This window comes from Lycium barbarum, chromosome 12 (assembly GCF_019175385.1).
Source record: "Lycium barbarum isolate Lr01 chromosome 12, ASM1917538v2, whole genome shotgun sequence".
Taxonomy (NCBI): domain Eukaryota; kingdom Viridiplantae; phylum Streptophyta; class Magnoliopsida; order Solanales; family Solanaceae; genus Lycium; species Lycium barbarum.
This window is the reverse complement of record NC_083348.1, coordinates 6918313-6937120: the sequence shown is the minus strand read 5'-3', so window position 1 is coordinate 6937120 and position 18808 is coordinate 6918313. Positions and strand designations below refer to the sequence as shown.

Genomic DNA, 18808 nt, shown 5'->3' with positions numbered 1-18808 from the left:
GCTAGGGTTTAGTGTCACGCCCCAAAACCCACCCTAGACGTGACCGGCCTCCGACGTCATGAACAACATCGGAAGAACCTAAAAGATGCAGTAACAACACTTGAACCCGCCAGGTTCAACATTCGCCTCCAACAGTTTATAAAATAAATGTAACATCAAGTACCTTTTTAATAATATTTCCTTATTAAATTAAACAAAGCTATAAGTAACTGCATATATCAGGATCACAATTATGAAATAAGATCAACGAAAGTCTAATATAAGTAAATAGTCATAAACGTGGCAAACACCCATTAAGTCGTACGAGACTTTGACAATCTACCCATAATTCTGACAACTATCTATGGAGCTTCTAAGAGACAAAACAATCATCTAACTTCGAGACGCAGTCCGGAAATCTAGAATAATAAATGAAACAGGAAGTGCCCCACGAACAAGGATGTGGGCTCACCAAATCAACAGCAGCAGCAAGTTCTCCTAAGCGTCGAGAGTATCACGAACCTGCTCTTCTCCGTTACCTAACATACCATCAAAAACAACAATGGTATGCCTGAGTACTTTCGTACTCAGTGAGTGCCTCGGAGACAACAAGTATTATAAAAATAAAATATAATAATACACAAAGAAATCAGTTCTGAAAAGATAGTATAAAAGCAGTCATTCCACTTTATGATTCTTAATATTATTTGTTAAACAGTTTACAAAGCCATTAATCAATATAAAAACAGGTATTCAGCATGTGCATCTCAAGAAGAATTATCAAAATCGATTATAAAGCCTTTTTTCAATTTACAACTTTCAATTATGCCTTTCAAATTGATCATGATTGTCAACAACAGTTCCATGAGAGAATAAGAATATCACACATGCCAATACAGGCCCAAGAATAAATCACATCGAAGGGATGACCGTAGAGGTTCCCTTGTCACAGCGCACCACACCGGAATATGAAATTCTCGGTGGCTATCCTTCCTCCCGAAGAGCTAGGCATTAACCACACTCCGGGTAGCGAACCCGGTAGTGGCCACTCTTCCTCCCGAATGGCTAGGCAATTACCACACTAGGATCCATAGTGACTACCCTTCCTCCCGAGTAGTTAGGCATAAATGCACCGGAATATGAAATCCTCGATGACCACTCATCCTCCCGAATGGCTAGGCATAGACACACCGGAATATGAAATCCTCGGTGACCACTCATCCTCCCGAATGTCTAGGCAAAATCACATCAACAGAGTTCATAGCATAAAAGTCGAATTACAATTCATCTCAAGGTAGTCACATCACCATTTACCATTAAGGTTCATTATGCCATATCGTAAAGATAAACCATTTCAAAGACTGTCTTGAAAACGTTTACACTTCTTTAACCAAGATTTCAATGTCATAATTCATCATGAAAACATTAATACCAATCCTTAGCCCTCATTATTGATTATCTCTTATAGAGGAAAAATGTTTATAACTTATATATATACGTAGAGCATGACACAAACTAGGTTTAATGTGGGCTTGTCCCCTCACTCACATTAACCATAATTAAAGCAAGAAATAGAGTTTCAATTCATGAAAAGTTCACCTTTTTATTCAATGAAGAGCCTTAAAAGAGACATACAAATCACAATCAAAGAGTTCATAAAAACCGATCGAAAGAGTATGTTCAAAAGAGACATACCTTAATTCCCGCTCAAGCGTACTTCCCACAATCCAACAATTATTCTACAATATTTTTAGATAGGAGAGGTTAGAACTCTAACCTATTCCCACTTATAAACCCTTCTCACAAACGAAAGCTAGGGTTTTCATGACTAGAACGTCTTCTTGAACACATCATGAATAAATCATGGATTCTAATCTCATAGGACAACCTACACTAGTCTAAACCCTTTCAATAACATCACAAAATTCAAGGATCATACCTTATTGAAGGAATATTAACTTCTCCCAACGTCCCTTTCTTCTTCTCTTTCTTGGATTTCAAGAATCTAGGGTTTTTGGAAGATGAACTAGTGTTAATTTGATGTTAGATTGATGAAGTAATGATGAGAATTGATCAAGAACTTACCTTGTATGTTTTAGGGAAACCCTAGGGTTGTTGACTCTCAAAAAGTCGGCCAAAACGAAGTAGCAATGAATATAACGAAGTTAGGCCTTTATAAAATTCGGGAAAAATCGTTTCAGGCGTAAAATGGCTTGGTGAGTCACCTGGGGCATCGCCCAGGGCGGCGCACACAGTGTATCCATTTCGACGGATTCAAAATTTTGAGTTTTCTGGAAATTTGGCTTGGGGCGCCGCCTAGGGTGCCGCGCACGCCTAATTTTCGCACTATACAGATGATGCTTAGTGAAATAGGCATAACTCCTAGCACATAGCTCTGTTGGAGCTGGGAAACCTACCGTTGGAAAGTTATTTTAATTATCTACAACTTTCATTAAGGAAGTTTTTCTAAATTCCCAACCTATTTGCACGAAAATGGCTTAGAAGTCAGACCTACTGAAATTTAGGTGAGCTTGAGAACTCTTACGAAATTCACTATTTGGGTTGACTTCAAAACGACTTCTTATCACCCAAATTCATCCCGAATGGATTAATATAGCTAAAATATCAACTTAATACTGGTTTTCATACATTCACACCTAACTCGAATTTACAGGATGTTACATTTAGGGTAGAGTAGCCTCCAAGAAACCCCAACACATATTGGGCTCATCTTGTATAGTCCAACAAAATTTTGATGTCTACAAGTACTTTTGAAAAAAACATTTTTTAAAACAAGATGATTTTAGAAGCTTGGCCAAATAGGCTATAAGATTGTTTGTTTTTCAACACCTGAATGTGCATAATGTATTTATTTAAACGTAATAAATATACAATTCAAATACAAAATTAAAAAAAAATACAAATTTAATAAATTAAAAATATTATTTGATAAAAAATGAAACATTTATGTTTACTATTAATAGAAGGGGGTTGGTAGGTGATGGTGGGGTAGTGGTTAGAGGGATGGATGGGGGTAAGGTAGGTGGGTGGTGGTGGGTAGGGGTGGTGAATGGGGTGGGGAGTTGGGGTTGTGTTGGTGGTGGGGGGTTTGGTCTAGGGGGTGGGGTAGTGGAGGGTTGGGGTGGGCCGTGGGGGTGGGTTTGGGGTGAGGGGTTTGTATAGAGGGTGGGGTAGTGGAGGGTTGGGGTGGGTGGTGGGATGGAGACGAATAGTAAAAATTATCCATACAAATACTTCTTAATGATATTAAGGGCCTGTTTGGCCATGAGAATTTTCACTTTTTTTCCAGAAAATTATTTCACTTTATTTGAAAATCAGTGTTTGGCCATGAAAATTCCAAATAGTTGTATGTGGAATTTGGAAAACAACTAAAACCTTGTTTTCACTTTCATACATTCAGTGGGCGTTTGTCCATAAAAATTATTCACTTTTTTCCGGATTTTGTTTTCACTTTTTTTACTTTTAGCGTTTGGCCATAAAAATATTCACTTTTTTCCGGAGTTGTATTCCGGAATACTAAAAATACGAAAAGCTTGTTTTTCAAAAAAATTCCACTTTTTACACTATATTTCATCAAAAACTACAATTTAAAAAACTATAGCCAAACACAACTCCAACTTCAAAAATTCCAAAAAAAGTGAAAAAGTTTTTGGTATTTATGGCCAAACAGACCCTCAAACAACCAAATATTTTTTGCAAAACTATAACCAAACACAACTCCATCTTAAACTCCAACTCCAAATGAAGTGAAAAATATTTGGTTTTCATGGCCAAACGCCTACTAAGACTTTGTTCAAGAAGTTAACAATTAAGAGCTATTCAGACCCAATAAGTGCTAACATCTCAATGTAAATAAATGTACTTAATAGCTTAAGGTCTAAATCATTCAGATTCAGACCTCCATTAAGTGCAAATAAATGAGGCCTAAAAAAGAATGTGATACCTCCTATAGAGCGGATACATATTCTGTATTAGATCATCCATAGTACTGGCAGATTTGATATCTGATTCTTGACCAAATTTTGCTTCAATAAAATTCATCAAAAGAAAAATAATTTGACATTGTAAACAAAAATATTTTGAGTCTAAGAAAAATAATAACCAAGACAGAAAAATTGAGTAGCCAAATGTAGTATTTGATTTCAAGTATATTGAGTGTTACAATCCCTGATTCTCGAACAATAATATAAATTAGTAAAATAATTTGTAAAATTACACTTGCAAATATAAGTTCTCATTAAAACTAATAACAATAAAGTTGTTAAATATTTAACGTAAATAAAATCTCATTTTAAATAATTTAAAACATAAAAAATGATAAAAATTATATTTAGAACTTAATTAAGAAGTCCTTCGGGATGGCTCAGTTGGTTTGGAGGGTGGTTATCCACATGGATGACCCGGGATCGATCCCCCTCAATGCCTTCTGAGTCGAGCCTGTCGCATAGGGCTTACCTAGTGCGATTTACATCCCTGTGTGGTTTGCAGGCTATTACATAGTGGAGGTTTATCCAGTGCACACAAAGTGCTCACCCGAATGGCAGAGGCTCTGGCAAGGGTTATCCTGGGTTCCGAAAAAAAAAAAAACTTAATTAAGAAATCATTTTTGTCATTTTCTGAAATAGACCGTCAGCTATTAGTATCTGTGCAGGAAAAAGGGAATACTGTAGTGAATTCTTTAATAAGAGCTGGGTGGCATAACAATAGATTTCATTTCCCTAAATACTCTCTGGCTCTGCAATTGAGTTTGGTGAGTGAGTGAGTGAATATTCAAAATTCCCTCCTCCAACACCCGTCCTTCTAGGGTTTTCCTCCTAGCCATGAAGCGTGACTATTACGAGATCTCCGACGATGAATGGCCGGAAGACAATTCGTTCAATCCTTCTCGCGTCCTCAAAACCAACAAGCCTTCTCCTCCTCCTCCGATAGAGTCCTTCGCATACACCAAAAGCAGCAACAACAATCACAATACCATCCAAGTGTTAGATAGCTCCTCCGAAGAAATAATCGGAGTGACGGAGGAGAATTTGGAGGACGATGATGCTGAAATTGAGTCCACCAGCCGTGCTGGACGCCGGAGATTTGTAGTCGATGATGAAGATGAAGGAAATGAAGAAGACGAGGACGAGGAGATTCAAGAGCTCTTCGAGAGTGAAGAAGAGGATGATGATGATGTTGTAGGCAAGGCCTTGCAAAAGTGTGCCAAAATATCATTGGACCTTAAGAGAGAGCTTTTTGGTACTCAACTAAAATATCTTATTATTCATACAACTCAAGAGTTAAAACACACCTCAAGTATAATTTTCTCTTGAGTTTCCTACTTCAACTATCATAGTTGGAAAAATGAACAACCGGTAGTTCTCTACTTTTCTATTATATGAAAATAACTACCAGCACTACTCCTGTGTATATAAGTACGAAACCTACTTTAACTCAAAACATGAAAAGCCTGAATATAAATTCTATTTAGACGTGAATTAAAATACCAAAAACTAACCAATTTTGGTTTCCTAACTTTGAATTATTTTTTCCAACAGGTACTGCAGCTGCAAAGTGTGATTCCTTCGCTCAAGTCGAGGAGGCTTCGTCATTGAGAATCATCACTCAGGTATAATATTGAGTTAATGATAAAAAACACAACTAAACTAACACTTTTTGGCAAATTTTATATCTCAACTATCTTTCCTTTACCTGCCTAGACCATCACTCTCTTTGTAATAAAACACACCTCGATGCTGAGTTGGCTAAATATTTTTTCCCAATCCACAATAGGCGCGTGGAGGCCAACTCTGCATAGAGAGCTGTGTTTTAATACAAAGAGAGTGATAGTTTAGGTAAGTAAATGGAACAATGGATAGTTGAGTTATGAAACTTGGGAAAAAGTGATGGTTTAGGTGTGTTTTTGACCATTAACTCTATAATATTTGAACTAGTGCATAAGACTTGTAATTTTGCGCTTTATTGTTGTAAAATGCTCTGTGATTGAAACATTTTTCATTCAAGGATGATATAGAGATGGCATGTGGAGAAGAAGGAGATCCGGATTTTAAGCCAATACTAAAACCTTACCAGCTCGTTGGAGTCAATTTCCTCCTTTTGTTGTATAGAAAGAAAATCGGGGGAGGTACTTAGTATTCTAATTTTTTTTTTTTCTAAAATATTTTTATGTGGTATTTTTGTAGCATGGACATGTGGTGTGAGTTTATGATGATTCCTCTGTATAAGTTTTTAGGCGCTACTGTGGTTTAACTTTTAAGATTATTGACAAATGTGTGGCTTAATTCCGAGAAATAATTGATAATCACACAATCAGCTTTCAACCTCAAGTTAACAATTTTTTGTCATTGAACCAATATTCTTATGATCAGAATACATATAATCTATTTAATTGATATTCTTTAACAGTTCCCACTCAGTTCTTAAAGCTTGGAAACCTCAAAATTTTGGGGAGATATTGGTGTTTATGCTGATTGAAAATAATCAAGAGTAACTCTGATATTATTAACCTTATGGACATCATTCTTGTCTCGTATATATATATCAGAAAGGTGTCTCTTCCCCCTTTCCCCCATGGGCCCGCCTACCTCAGTGAAAAAAGAGAAAAATCAACTGAAGTCTTGGTCACTACTTCTAAGTTCAATTGACCTGGCTAATAGAGGATGATATGCGGTACTGAAGAAAGGTTCAAATACTTCATTCTTTTAGTGTCTTGGAATTGGTCGCACAAAGTGATAAAGCTGAGATGCTACATGTCTTTTTTATGATCTTTAGACAATGTACCATTACCGAGATGAAATTTCCTTCCAACTTGGTATTTACTAAGGGATTGTTTGATTGGTCGCATAAACAAAAATAAGTCCAGATAGAATTCCGCATAAGCAATACAATATTTGGTTAGTCAAATAATAACTAATTTAGTGTTTGGTTGATGGTATTAAACTTCACATAGCTAATGCAACATTTGCACAATGTTATATTATGGGAATAAAATTGCGGAGTAAGAGGTGTATTAGCATTACATGCACAAGAGTATTTAAAGTAAAGAAAAAAAAAGTTATAGCTTCTAGCTAGTTCAGTGAATAAGATGGCTGCGCTCCAGCTCACTCAAGAATGGGACAGCAGTGGTCAGCCAGCAAGCTCAGAGCTTTGGTCAATACGTCATGTGCAGTTAGATGCATGTCACGAGTTTGAACCATGCTGCGGACAAAAATTTGGAGTTTAAGTGAAGAAGGTAGAGGGTGGGTCCACTATCCATGAAGTTTTGAACCGTACACCAACTTGCCCTCGAAAATTGCTCAGTTGTCAGAAAAACAAAAGTAGGCAATCTCTGCACAACGACCGTTGTACTATTTCTCAACGTATAGCACCCCCTACATTATTATTCACTTCATAACAATCCTCACAATATTATTCACCACATAAGTGATCTCTATATTATCATCTCTGCATAATGGGTCGATGAACCGAATAATCTGCAAGTATTTCTCAATATATAAGTAATCAGTTAAAGCTTAAAGTACATTATTCCATTCAGTTTTTAAGTTATTCATACAAAATGACAAGGCTGTTGCTAGTTGCTACTCCACGTCTTTTATAGTGAGTCTGATCTGTTTTATATGCATTAAATCTTTGTACTTTTAAAGGTTAACAGGAAAAACTCTTTTCCGATTTAGGTTCACAAGTGAAACTCACATCATCTAAATAGCCTTAATATTTCGCATGAACATGTTTCTAGCATATAGCAAATAGTCACGACCAGCATTTTTTTTGTCTGTACATATAGAAAGAAAGCCTCATCTTTCTGACCAAGATATGCTACCAAATTATAGCTTGACAAGCGTACATACATGCATCCCAGTTGTGGAGTCTTGTACCTTAAACTTAAACTTTTCGGGGCTGGTTTTATGCAGCTATACTGGCTGATGAAATGGGTCTTGGTAAGACCATTCAGGTATGCCACAGTTCTAACTTTTTATTTTCTCTCATTGAAGCAGATTAAGTTTTTGATCTTGACTTTAAGTGATAGGTAACGATGTATTTATCCGTCTTATTAGGCAATCACATACTTAACATTGCTGAAGCATTTGGAAGATGATCCTGGTCCTCATTTGATTGTGTGTCCTGCCTCTGTTTTGGAGAACTGGGAAAGAGAGCTAAAAAAGTGGTGTCCGGCATTTACTGTGATCCAGTATCATGGTGCTGGACGATCAGCTTACTCCAAAGACTTGAGTTCTCTTGCTAGAACTGGAGTGCCACCTCCATTTAACGTTATCCTAGTGTGCTACTCGCTCTTTGAACGACACAGGTTTGCATATCTTTTTTATGACCTTCAGTTTGCATCGAAGTGGAATTTACCGTCTTACTGCTCTTGGTTATGTATTTTCTAGTCATTTATCACTGTAAGGTGTTTTAGATTTCATAGTTCTGCCTCAGAATGAAACATCTGGTATATGCCTCTGAAAGAACTGCTAGAATGAGTGCATTCAGTAGCCACAGAAATTTTGATTAATTAAGGACTTAAAAGCATCAGTGACTGAAGATTAGATTTATATTCCCAAGCTGCTTAACTTGCAAAGGCTAGTTAAATTAATGGTCTATGCATCTCAATTATTCTCAGTGGAGGCCACAAGAAAATCCATAGTTAAGAGCCTCAGTTTCGTTTGCTGAAAATTAAATCTCAGTGTCCTATTCTTGAAGATACTCTGCTGCTGTTCTTTCCATTGTGAAACTCTAAACTTTGAATTTCACCATCCTAAGGTGAAAATTGAGGCAATGGGAAAAAGCAAGTCTTTGCCATTTCTTGGAGAATTTTTCTTAGGAAAAGGATCTCTTATTATAGAAAAAAGTCTTTAAACTTTCATGTTTATTGGAAAAAAGTCTTTGAACATTCATGTTTTGAGTGAAGCCTAGCTAGTTCGTACTAGTCTTTGTCGTTGAGTCTTATACCTGTGTCTCATTCTTGCAGTGCACAGCAGAAAGATGACCGCAAAATTCTGAAGCACTGGCGTTGGAGCTGTGTGATAATGGATGAGGCTCATGCTTTGAAGGATAAAAGTAGCTATAGGTGGAAAAACTTAATGTCTGTTGCACGTAATGCCCACCAACGATTAATGCTCACCGGCACGCCACTACAGAATGATTTGCATGTATGATAGCCGTCAACTGTTTTGTTTTAAGCAGCTAAAGGATTTGTCGTATATAATGCATCTGTACCTCTTATATGTATGTTATTATATGTCAGAAAAAATGTCTGTTAGGGACATTCTTTAATGTGAGTTTGTTACTTTTGCGTAAAAAGTAAAAAAAATGTTTTTTTGTTACGTATAGGTGGAATACTAAGTAAATTTAATGGCACTTCAAAGTAGACAATTAACAGTGTCCAATGCCAATCTTGGTAACTTATCCTAGCTGAACAAATTGGTAACGAAATGCACAGATATTTGTTAGGAGTATTCCCATAAGGAGTAAGAAAAAGCTTTATCTGATATTCCTGAATTACATGGTGATGTATTTTAGCCTCAATGACCCTGGATAATAATGTAGAGTAGCACAGCTTACTCATTGCTGTGTGATGTAAGTGACTCTCAGAAGTTCCTGTGATATATAGCCTCAATGACCCTGGATGATAGTGTAGAGAAACATCTCTTTTAAAGGGGCTTGTTCATTGCTGTGTGATGCAAGTGACTCCATTGTCAGAATTTCCTGTGATATATAGCAATCCTTGCAAGGGCAGTTTGAGGTTCTTTGTCCTGGACTGAGCACTTACGAGCTTATATCAGAAGTAATAAGTCACCAGATTCTATAACTTGCTCCAGAGGAATGCTCTCAACAAATTTTCCCCATCCTTTTCTCTCTTTTTGCCATGTTTGGATGTGATGAGAAAACTTTGTGGTTATTTAAGTCTGGTGAGACATTTTAGCTCTCTTACATTTGGTTTCCTGAGCAGATGCTATTGGTGATGAGTGCTCATTCTCTATTATCTTAAAATTTCCTGGATAGTAGGATAAGTTATTCTAAATTTAGGGTTTTGAAGTTTTAATCAACCACATAGTTGAAACTCAGATTGCCTGGCTTCTCAAACAACTTTTAATTTCGATTGTTGGGTAGGCCCGTATGTTTATTACTGCATGGCTTCTTCATGAATCACCAACTTTGTGTGTGTTTGCTATACATTTCTCAGTAAGTACAAGTAACTTTGTGTATATAAGCTTTTTAAAAAATATATAGTTTCTTGGTCATTTTACTTGTAATATTTCTTGTGTGTCATATCTGCTGCTTTGACAATTGTTTTCACAATTCATGCTTATCTTTATGTTTGATTTTGCTCTGTTCAGTTAGTGGTTTTCTATTGCAGGAACTTTGGTCAATTTTGGAGTTTATGATGCCTGATCTATTTGAAACAGGAGATGTTGACTTGAAAAAACTATTGAATGCAGAAGATAAAGAGTTAATTGCTAGAATAAAGTCCATTCTTGGACCTTTCATTTTGAGAAGATTAAAATCAGATGTGATGAAACAACTTGTACCAAAAATACAGACGGTATGTATTTTGTTTGGTTTTTATTTCTTGTTTTTCTTTTTCCTTGATGGTAACTGTTTCCATCTTTGGTCTATTGATGTTTAGATTTTGCTATTCATGGGCTTGCCTGTAATCACGACAGTTTTTACATGTTAGATTTATTATATGAGAGAAAAGAACTTTCTACTGCAGGTTCGTTATGTAGGCATGGAGAAACTACAAGAAGATGCATATAAAGAAGCGATTGAGAGCTACCGCGCTGCATCTCTAGCTCGTGTTTCAAAGCAACCTGTTATTAGTTCAAATAATGCTGCTGGTGTCTTTTCTAGACGACAAATTTCCAATTATTTTCTTGAATTCCGCAAGGTGCTGAACTTCTTGATACATCTGAATTATTATGGTCAAAACTCCAGATTTTTGACCAATGATGGTATGGTTTCTTCAGATTGCAAACCATCCTCTGCTTGTGAGGCGTATCTATACAGATGATGATGTTGTTCGAATTGCTAGAGTTATGCATCCCAAAGGTGTCTTTGGTTTTGAATGTACAGTGGACAGAGTAATTGAGGAGCTGAAGGGCTATAATGACTTCTCCATCCACAAGGTATACTTTCTTTTATTTCACTCATTTTTCTTCTTACAAACTTATCTGCTCCCACACATTAGGTTAATCATGGGCTTCCTCCACATGACATACTCCCCCGTTCTACTTCGTTTGACATAGTTTGACTCACCAGGAAGTTTAAGAAAGCAACAAAAACTTTTAAAGCACGTGTTTTTAAACATGCGATGACATTTGTGTGGATATAAGACTTTTGAAACTTGTGCTCTTAAACTTGCCATAACAGATGGTGTGACTACAAAAGCTTCTCATTGAGGAAATGTAGAAATATTCCATTCTTTTGGAATAGACTAATAAGGAAATAAAGCCAAACAAAATGAAATAGAGAAAAACAAAGTGGAGCGAATGAACTATGTATTTTGGATCATTTAGCATTCCACTATCCTCTGCTGCTTAGCTTGTTAACCTCTGGTAATCAAAGGAAACTATCTAACATCTTAATGATAATGGAAGTGCTAACGGCACAGTACAAAGCAGCAAATAAAGGTGTGGACAAAAGCAAAAAGACATAATTTATCATGCAAGCTTACAAGATCTTCTCCTTCCTTTTCGGGGTAGTTGTGAAACTTCTAAAATCAATACTCAAATTTGAAAGCAATAGAATTACCTGTATTCTAGTTAAAGTTTGTTTCAATTCCACTCTTAACAATGTAATTAACTCTGGAAAACATAGCCAAAAAGCAAACAACAAAATGAGAAAAAGAAAAAGTAAAGAAAATGAAGCAGCAGCTTAATTGCATTCTCCAAGAGCTTTAAGACTGTTTCACTTTTGTCCAAATTGGGAGCGATCCATTCTCTTAACCAATTTAGCGTTGAATAGGAAGGGAAAGGAAGGGCCAATAGGAAGTAAGGTAAAGAAAGACTAACGATGGAACAAAGAGAACCGGTGAACAATTTTGCAGATGATGGTGTTAGTTGGATTTGGTGGGAAGTTTAAGAAAGGAGATGATTATATGAGAAATTTTCAAGGGGATAATCTGGTGATAGGTAAGAATCGGTTTAGACATAAATTCTGACAGGTAAGTATAGGTATAGATATGAATGAACATGACAATCCAAATGGCAGCACAAGTTGAATTTTACATTTATTTTAGTAAAAGCTGGATATCGAGTGGCTTCACATTGAACTAACTTTTTGTCAATCTTGACCATTGCACGACACATGTTTGATTTAAGTGATTGCATTTTGGTCAAAATCTTCCTCTTTTCTTGCCTTTTCCTTTTTCCCCTTTGTTTTTGGGGTTTGGGTTGTGTGTGTTTTGTGGGGTGGGGGGGGGGGGGGGGGGGGGGGGGGGGGGATTGGTGGTGGGAAAGAGTAGGGGCGGTGAAAGAGTTGTACTGGGTTTAATTTTACGTCTGACCATTTTCTACCTGTAGAACCCATTAACCTGGTTTAATTGATTTTCTCATTACTTATTCTGATGTTGTCACATTTTGATTTGTATTTTGCAGAAGTCGCAAGTTGAGAATATGTAGGGAAGTTATTAACAATTAAGTGTTTAATAAAAAAAACAATTGGTAGGTTCTGATACTGTGGCCTTTTAGTTTAGGCAAATGTATTCTTCTCCATCAATTTGCTTTGTACTGACATCTCTAATTTAGAATCTGTTTGTTGGAGTAACATGATTAACTTGGTGGCAAACAAGAGGGGAAAACAAAGGAAAAAAATGGCTATAAGAGGTGTAAAGAACCTAAACTATGATAATGGATAACCAATAGAACTAAGTCAATTAATATTCTATTAATGCTTAAAGTTTAGATGCAAAGACGTTCAAGAGTTATAGGATTACCCCCAAAGTGATACACACTTGTAAGCAACCCTATGAAATATTAAAGCAAGCAAGAGGTAAACCTAGTCGGCTAGTCCTCATGATGTGTAATTCCAGAATGTGTGCAAGACACTTAACTTATTACTTATAGTAGTACTGTGGGTTGGGCCAAGCCCTTTAGGTAAACCCCCCCCCCCCCCCCCCCCCCCCCCCCCCCCAAAAAAAAAAAAAAGACCAAGTAACTAAAGAAGTCAAAGATGGACATATGGCCAAATAACCACAACATGGTCATGGGCCAACAAGCGGGAAATCCCCTAACATCCAACTACAGTCCAGTCGGTTCTTAGTCTATGGTCAATGGTAAGCTCAACCTCGGTCAAACCTGCTCAACTCTCCCTGTGTTCACTTGGATTACTTGAACTTTGACTTTCCTCCTTGACCATCACCTTGAGCACATTATACTCTTTGGGGAGCTTCCCAAATGCTTGAGAAGTCCCTCAACCTTCTTAAGGAATAAATGAATATCTTATCTCTTTAGCTTGCCTCCTTGTATGGACTCTTGTTAGGGGTAAATTGTGGTGCTTCCTTCTCTCAAATAGGATCATTGAGGCCTAGTTTGTCGTCAGCTGTATCAGTTTATTCTTCCATTGATGTCAACTGCCATAAACTGGTTTTGAAGCCAGACTACTATTGACCTCTTTATTCATTAGTTATGCAATCATTTGGATTTTTGGTTTTCTATTACTTGCAGCTTTTACTTTATTATGGCGATAACAATAAGGGAGTGCTATCAGATGAACATGTTATGATTTCAGCGAAATGCCAGGTTAATTTCACAGGCCTTCTGATTTCTTGTAGTCATTTTAAAGTTGTACTGAATTTGCTCAAAATAATTGAAGTGCTCCATGTGCAGGAATTAGCCAAACTTCTCCCTTCATTAAAGCTTTCTGGTCATCGAGTGCTTATTTTTAGCCAGTGGACCTCAATGCTTGATATCCTGGAGTGGACCCTAGATGTTATTGGTGTTACATACAGGCGCCTGGATGGAAGGTATTAAAATGTTACTTTCTCTTAACGGATCCTTCTTTGTTGCCAAGCCTTTTTTAGTGATGCTTCTAGCGCGTGCTGTTTCACAGCTATCTCATCCTCAATGACACATCTGATGTTTATCTTGAGGAAGTAGAAACAAAGAACTTATAATGGACCCAGTGGAGTAGGCAATTTTTGTGCAGCGGTGTCCATATTTAAAGAAGAAAACAAACACAACAACATACCCAGTGTAATCCCGCAAGAAAGAAGACAACAAATAAGCTATTTAATATAATACCATATATTTTCCTTTAGTTTTTTGGAATGGGCTTTGGCTCACTGGTTTAAATGAATTTTTATTTCTGAGGAGGTCAGGAGTTCAATCCTGTACAACCTCCATATTTTCAAACAAAAAAGGACTTGCCAAAAAATTGATGCAGCAGAAGATCGAACACGTCATCAAGAAGGGAAATCAGGCACTTGACCAATAGAACTGGAAGCTTTATGGCAATATAAAATTATGTTTTGTGTATTATTCATATACCTATTTTTTATTAAAATTTTTGGGCGAAGCATGTTACGTGACACCGTTGGTATAACGTGGATAACCCCCCTCGTGGGACCAGGTAAATGAGTTGCTTGTATAATCAATACCAGTCCTCGAACACGTGCGTTGCACGTATATTCCATGCTAAGTAGTATAAATATTTTTAAAACATTACAGCAAGTAATACCAAAAATTTGCTCTCAAATAAATTGCAAAAGTAATATTCGAACAATTTCAATTATGCAATTCTTATAATACATCATTTCCTTTTTTAATATATCAACAACACATAATTTAAATATTGGCTATGATTACAAAAACGTCGCATTATCACTGAAGACTATTATTTAGTAGTCCTTGGGAGGGAAAAAGGATGTTATCGTCTTCAGTAATAATTTGACGTTTTGGTAGCTTTTCCGTCACCCCATCTAATCTCAGTAGAAGAGCTTACTTATCTAATCATTTAGCAATGATTAATAACAGCGGAGAGTGTAGCTTACTAAGAATTTGCATAAACAAGAGAATATTGTTCCATGAATGCTCATAAAATCTAGCAAAGAAAAATAAATTTACCTGATATATCTAAAGTTCTTCTCTATTGTTTCTTCTAATGGTGATGGTTATGCATATTGTAATAAGCTAATAAGTAGGCTGATAATATTCAACAATCAATACAATAATATACTAAGCAATTTATTGTGGTAAGCGAATGGCCATTTGTACAGATGGAGAACGGATGATGAATAAAACCCAAAGGTTTATTAAACACTAAATTAATGATAGGAGGTGAAAATGCTTTGGTGGTGTTAACTTTTCAATTACCATGTTCACAGCAGCTATAATACACCATTTAGTATGGGACCCTAATTAAATAGCCAATTTAATTAGTATGATTATGATGGAATGCATTTACTATTTTATACATTATTGTTATTGGAATAGTGTTTTCTTAAAGGGCAAAAATGTCGTTCAATATTTTATGGACATTTTGGTAATTCAACTTTTCAACTTAGGGTCTTCCTACTTTTAGAATAGTATGATCCATTGATTCAAATTATTGAAGAGACTCTTATGCTTGAGTGTCAGCCGATTGATACTCCTATTGAGCAAAATCATTGCCTCGAGGAACTTTCTAATGAAGTCCTGACTGATAAAGAGAGATATCAAAGGCTAATTGGATGCTTGATATACTAATCACATGCTTGACCAAACATTGCTTATGCAGTTAGTGTGGTAAGTCGTTTTATGCATAATCCAAGTGATGTTCATATGAATTATGCAGTAAGGATTTTAAGGTATCCGAAGTCATCACTAGGGAAATGCATTATGTTTAAGAATCAACAGTACAACTGTAACCGGATATTATGACTTGGATTGAGGTGCCGTAGGAGAGACGACACTCAACAACTGGGTACTTTACCTCTGTTAGAGGTACTGGTTACTTGGAAGAGTTAAAAACAGAAGGTTGTTTCCTTGTCTAGTGCATAAGCTGAATATAGAGAAATGGTTAAAGCAATTCAGGAGCTATTATGGTTGAAACGGATTATGGGGTAACTCGGTTTCCCTCCTGAAGGTGCTATGAAATTATACAGTGACAATCAGTGCTATTAAGATTGCAGAAAATCTGATACAACATGATTAAGATTAAACATGTGGAGATTGATCATAATTTTATTTATGAGAAGTTCGTAGAATAATTTATTTAGGTTCCATAGGTGAAGGCCTCAGAACTACTGGCTGACATTTTGACCTAAGCAGTTTCAAGAAGGATCTTTTGTGACTCACTTGTCAAGTTGGGTATGTCTGATATCTATGCTCCACCTTGAGGGGGAGTGTTGGCATGAATCATCTATGGCGTGGCCCTTCCACGGACCATGGCTGAAGTCAAACACCCCAATTAGCCATACCTTTCAGTGGCACCTTCTCAGCAAATGCAGCTCTAATAATGTCGATCTTCAGTCGGCACATCAAGAGTTTTACCCACAATTGTCATCTTGCAATCCTCAGCCATGACTCTGTAGTAGTCCTTAGCTTTGAAGATAACTACAAGCATGCCATTCAGGGTCGCAGTTCTTGATTTTACAGAATTCCTTTCGTGGCGATTTTGCAGTGGTAGTCATTGACGAACCATCTAGAGTAGTCACACAGCTTGGTTTAGCAGAAATTCCTTCATTGGACTGATTTGCCCTAGCTGGGGGATCAACATGATGTTCCAAACGCGCGGGTTGGAGGCCCAGTAGCGGTTCCATGAAGGCATTGCATATGTCAAGCGCGAAGTGTAGAGAGAAATAAAAGGGGTGTAAATCAGTAATGTGATGCAGTTGAATGTATTATTTATGGATTACATGTTCATAATAGCATGCTAATTTTTTCCTTTTTCATTTGATCAAGTTTTATACTGAAGAAATCATGATTTAAGGGGCCATTTGGCTTAGCTTAAAAAAAGCAGCTTATAAGCTGAAAACAACTTATAAGCCAAAAAAATAAGTTGGGCTACCCAACTTATTTTTTTGGGCTTATGTTAAGCACAAAATGGCTTATAAGCTGGCCAGCCAAACACTCAAAAATGCTGAATACAGCAACTTATAAGCTAAGCCAAACGGGCTCTAAATAGACTTCCATTTTCTTGCATTCTGCATGTCAAGGAAATATTGCTTTTGTTGAGGTACGAAAGCTATCTGACTTCTTTTTATGCTTTTATTGAGCCGGGGGTCTTTCGGAAATAGCCGTCCTACCTTGGTAGGAGTCAGGTCTGCGTACACTCTACCCTCCCCAGATCTCACGATGTGGGATTTCACTGGGTTGTTGTTGTTGTTGTTGAGGTACGAAAGCTCATGACTATACTATGTTATAAAAATTAGGATGAAGAATTACTGTCCCGTGTAAGTCAGTTCTAGATCTGCACACCGTACATTGATATTCTAGTTTAATACACTTAATAATTTGACATGCGCTGGATGTCAATGGAAAAAGAATTTTGGTTGCTAGTCAAGTAATTATTCTTATTTCTTGGTTACTTGTTTCAAGCATTAGTAATAGAATTGATGGGGGAATTATTAGTATCTTCTTAAACATGATGTCTTGATTTCCTTCATTATTTCAGTACTCAGGTGACGGAGAGACAGACAATTGTTGACACCTTCAATAAGGACACTTCCATATTCGCATGCTTGCTCTCCACAAGGGCTGGAGGACAGGGTTTAAACTTGACAGGAGCTGATACTGTTATCATACATGACATGGATTTTAATCCACAGATAGATAGGCAAGCTGAAGATCGCTGCCACCGGATAGGCCAAAACAAACCAGTTACAGTATACAGGTTGATTCCATAATCTTGGTTTTCTTTTCTTTCGCTTCTATATTGAAATTCTTGTAGTTCACACATTTCCCTTTTGGCTTTCTGCATGAAGGCTGGTGACAAGGAACACTGTTGATGAGAATGTATATGAGATTGCGAAGCGAAAACTTACACTGGATGCAGCTATACTTGAGTCTGGTGCCCAAATTGAGAATGAAGGTGATGCAAAAACTATGGGAGAGATATTATCGTCTCTTCTGCTTGGTTAATGGTTGGGCTACGTTTCTGGCACGACATTCAAACCAATATCATTTTTGATCTATTGGCATTCATTTTCTTCTGTTTTCCTGTTTTCGATTTTGCCCTCCAGAATTTCTGAGGGGGAGAAGTGGAGGTGAGGGATTGATGTAGGATCCCTCCGTTTCTCCCCTGTTAATCATATAATGCCATGTTCGCAGATTATTTTAGGGCCTTCCTTTGGAAACAGAAAATTGAGCCAATGCCGTGCCCCTGTTGTATTCTCCTAGAATCGATCGACCCCAGTTTATAAAAAAATTAAACTCTGTACAGTAAAATCTTGTCATAGGTAAGTCTTTATTTTTATTGTAGTTCTGGTCATGCACTTTTCCGGGCACTTTTATCCATTTTTGGCTCAAAGTAGTACTCCTATTTTGGTTGAAGTTCCGTAATGAACACTTTTTCTAGTATAAAAAACCTTTGCTCATCTATGGCGGACGAGCATACTTAGCAGTATTTTGAATTGCTGGAATCGGGGTAAATTGAGTGGGTTTTCGAATTTTTAATGTATAAATTTCTTATATCCTAGTTATATGCGTTTCAAAGTTGCTTAATGGATGAACGAATTTTAGAAAGTTCTATGTCAGTAGGACTCTCCTTCGGCTATACATCATTCAGAAAGTAGCTTAGGGCCCGTTTGGATTGACTTATAAGTTGCTTATAAGCTGTTTTCAGTTTTTTTGAGTGTTTGACTGGCCAGTTTAAAGTCATTTTGTGCTTAAAA

At 36.8% G+C, this 18808-nt stretch overlaps 1 protein-coding gene across 1 annotated transcript; it reads left to right on the top strand.

Annotated features, from left to right (window-relative positions):
- The first annotated feature begins 4678 nt into the window (after positions 1–4678).
- On the top strand, positions 4679–18555 carry LOC132621110 (protein CHROMATIN REMODELING 19). The gene is made up of 13 exons (XM_060335260.1): positions 4679–5238; positions 5538–5608; positions 6004–6124; positions 7911–7951; positions 8055–8305; positions 8966–9146; positions 10355–10540; positions 10712–10885; positions 10965–11123; positions 13662–13736; positions 13824–13960; positions 17590–17808; positions 17900–18555. Exons 1-13 carry the CDS (start codon positions 4821–4823, stop codon positions 18054–18056), a joined length of 2190 nt encoding a protein of 729 aa, XP_060191243.1. The 5' UTR covers positions 4679–4820; the 3' UTR covers positions 18057–18555.
- Positions 18556–18808: the final 253 nt, after the last annotated feature.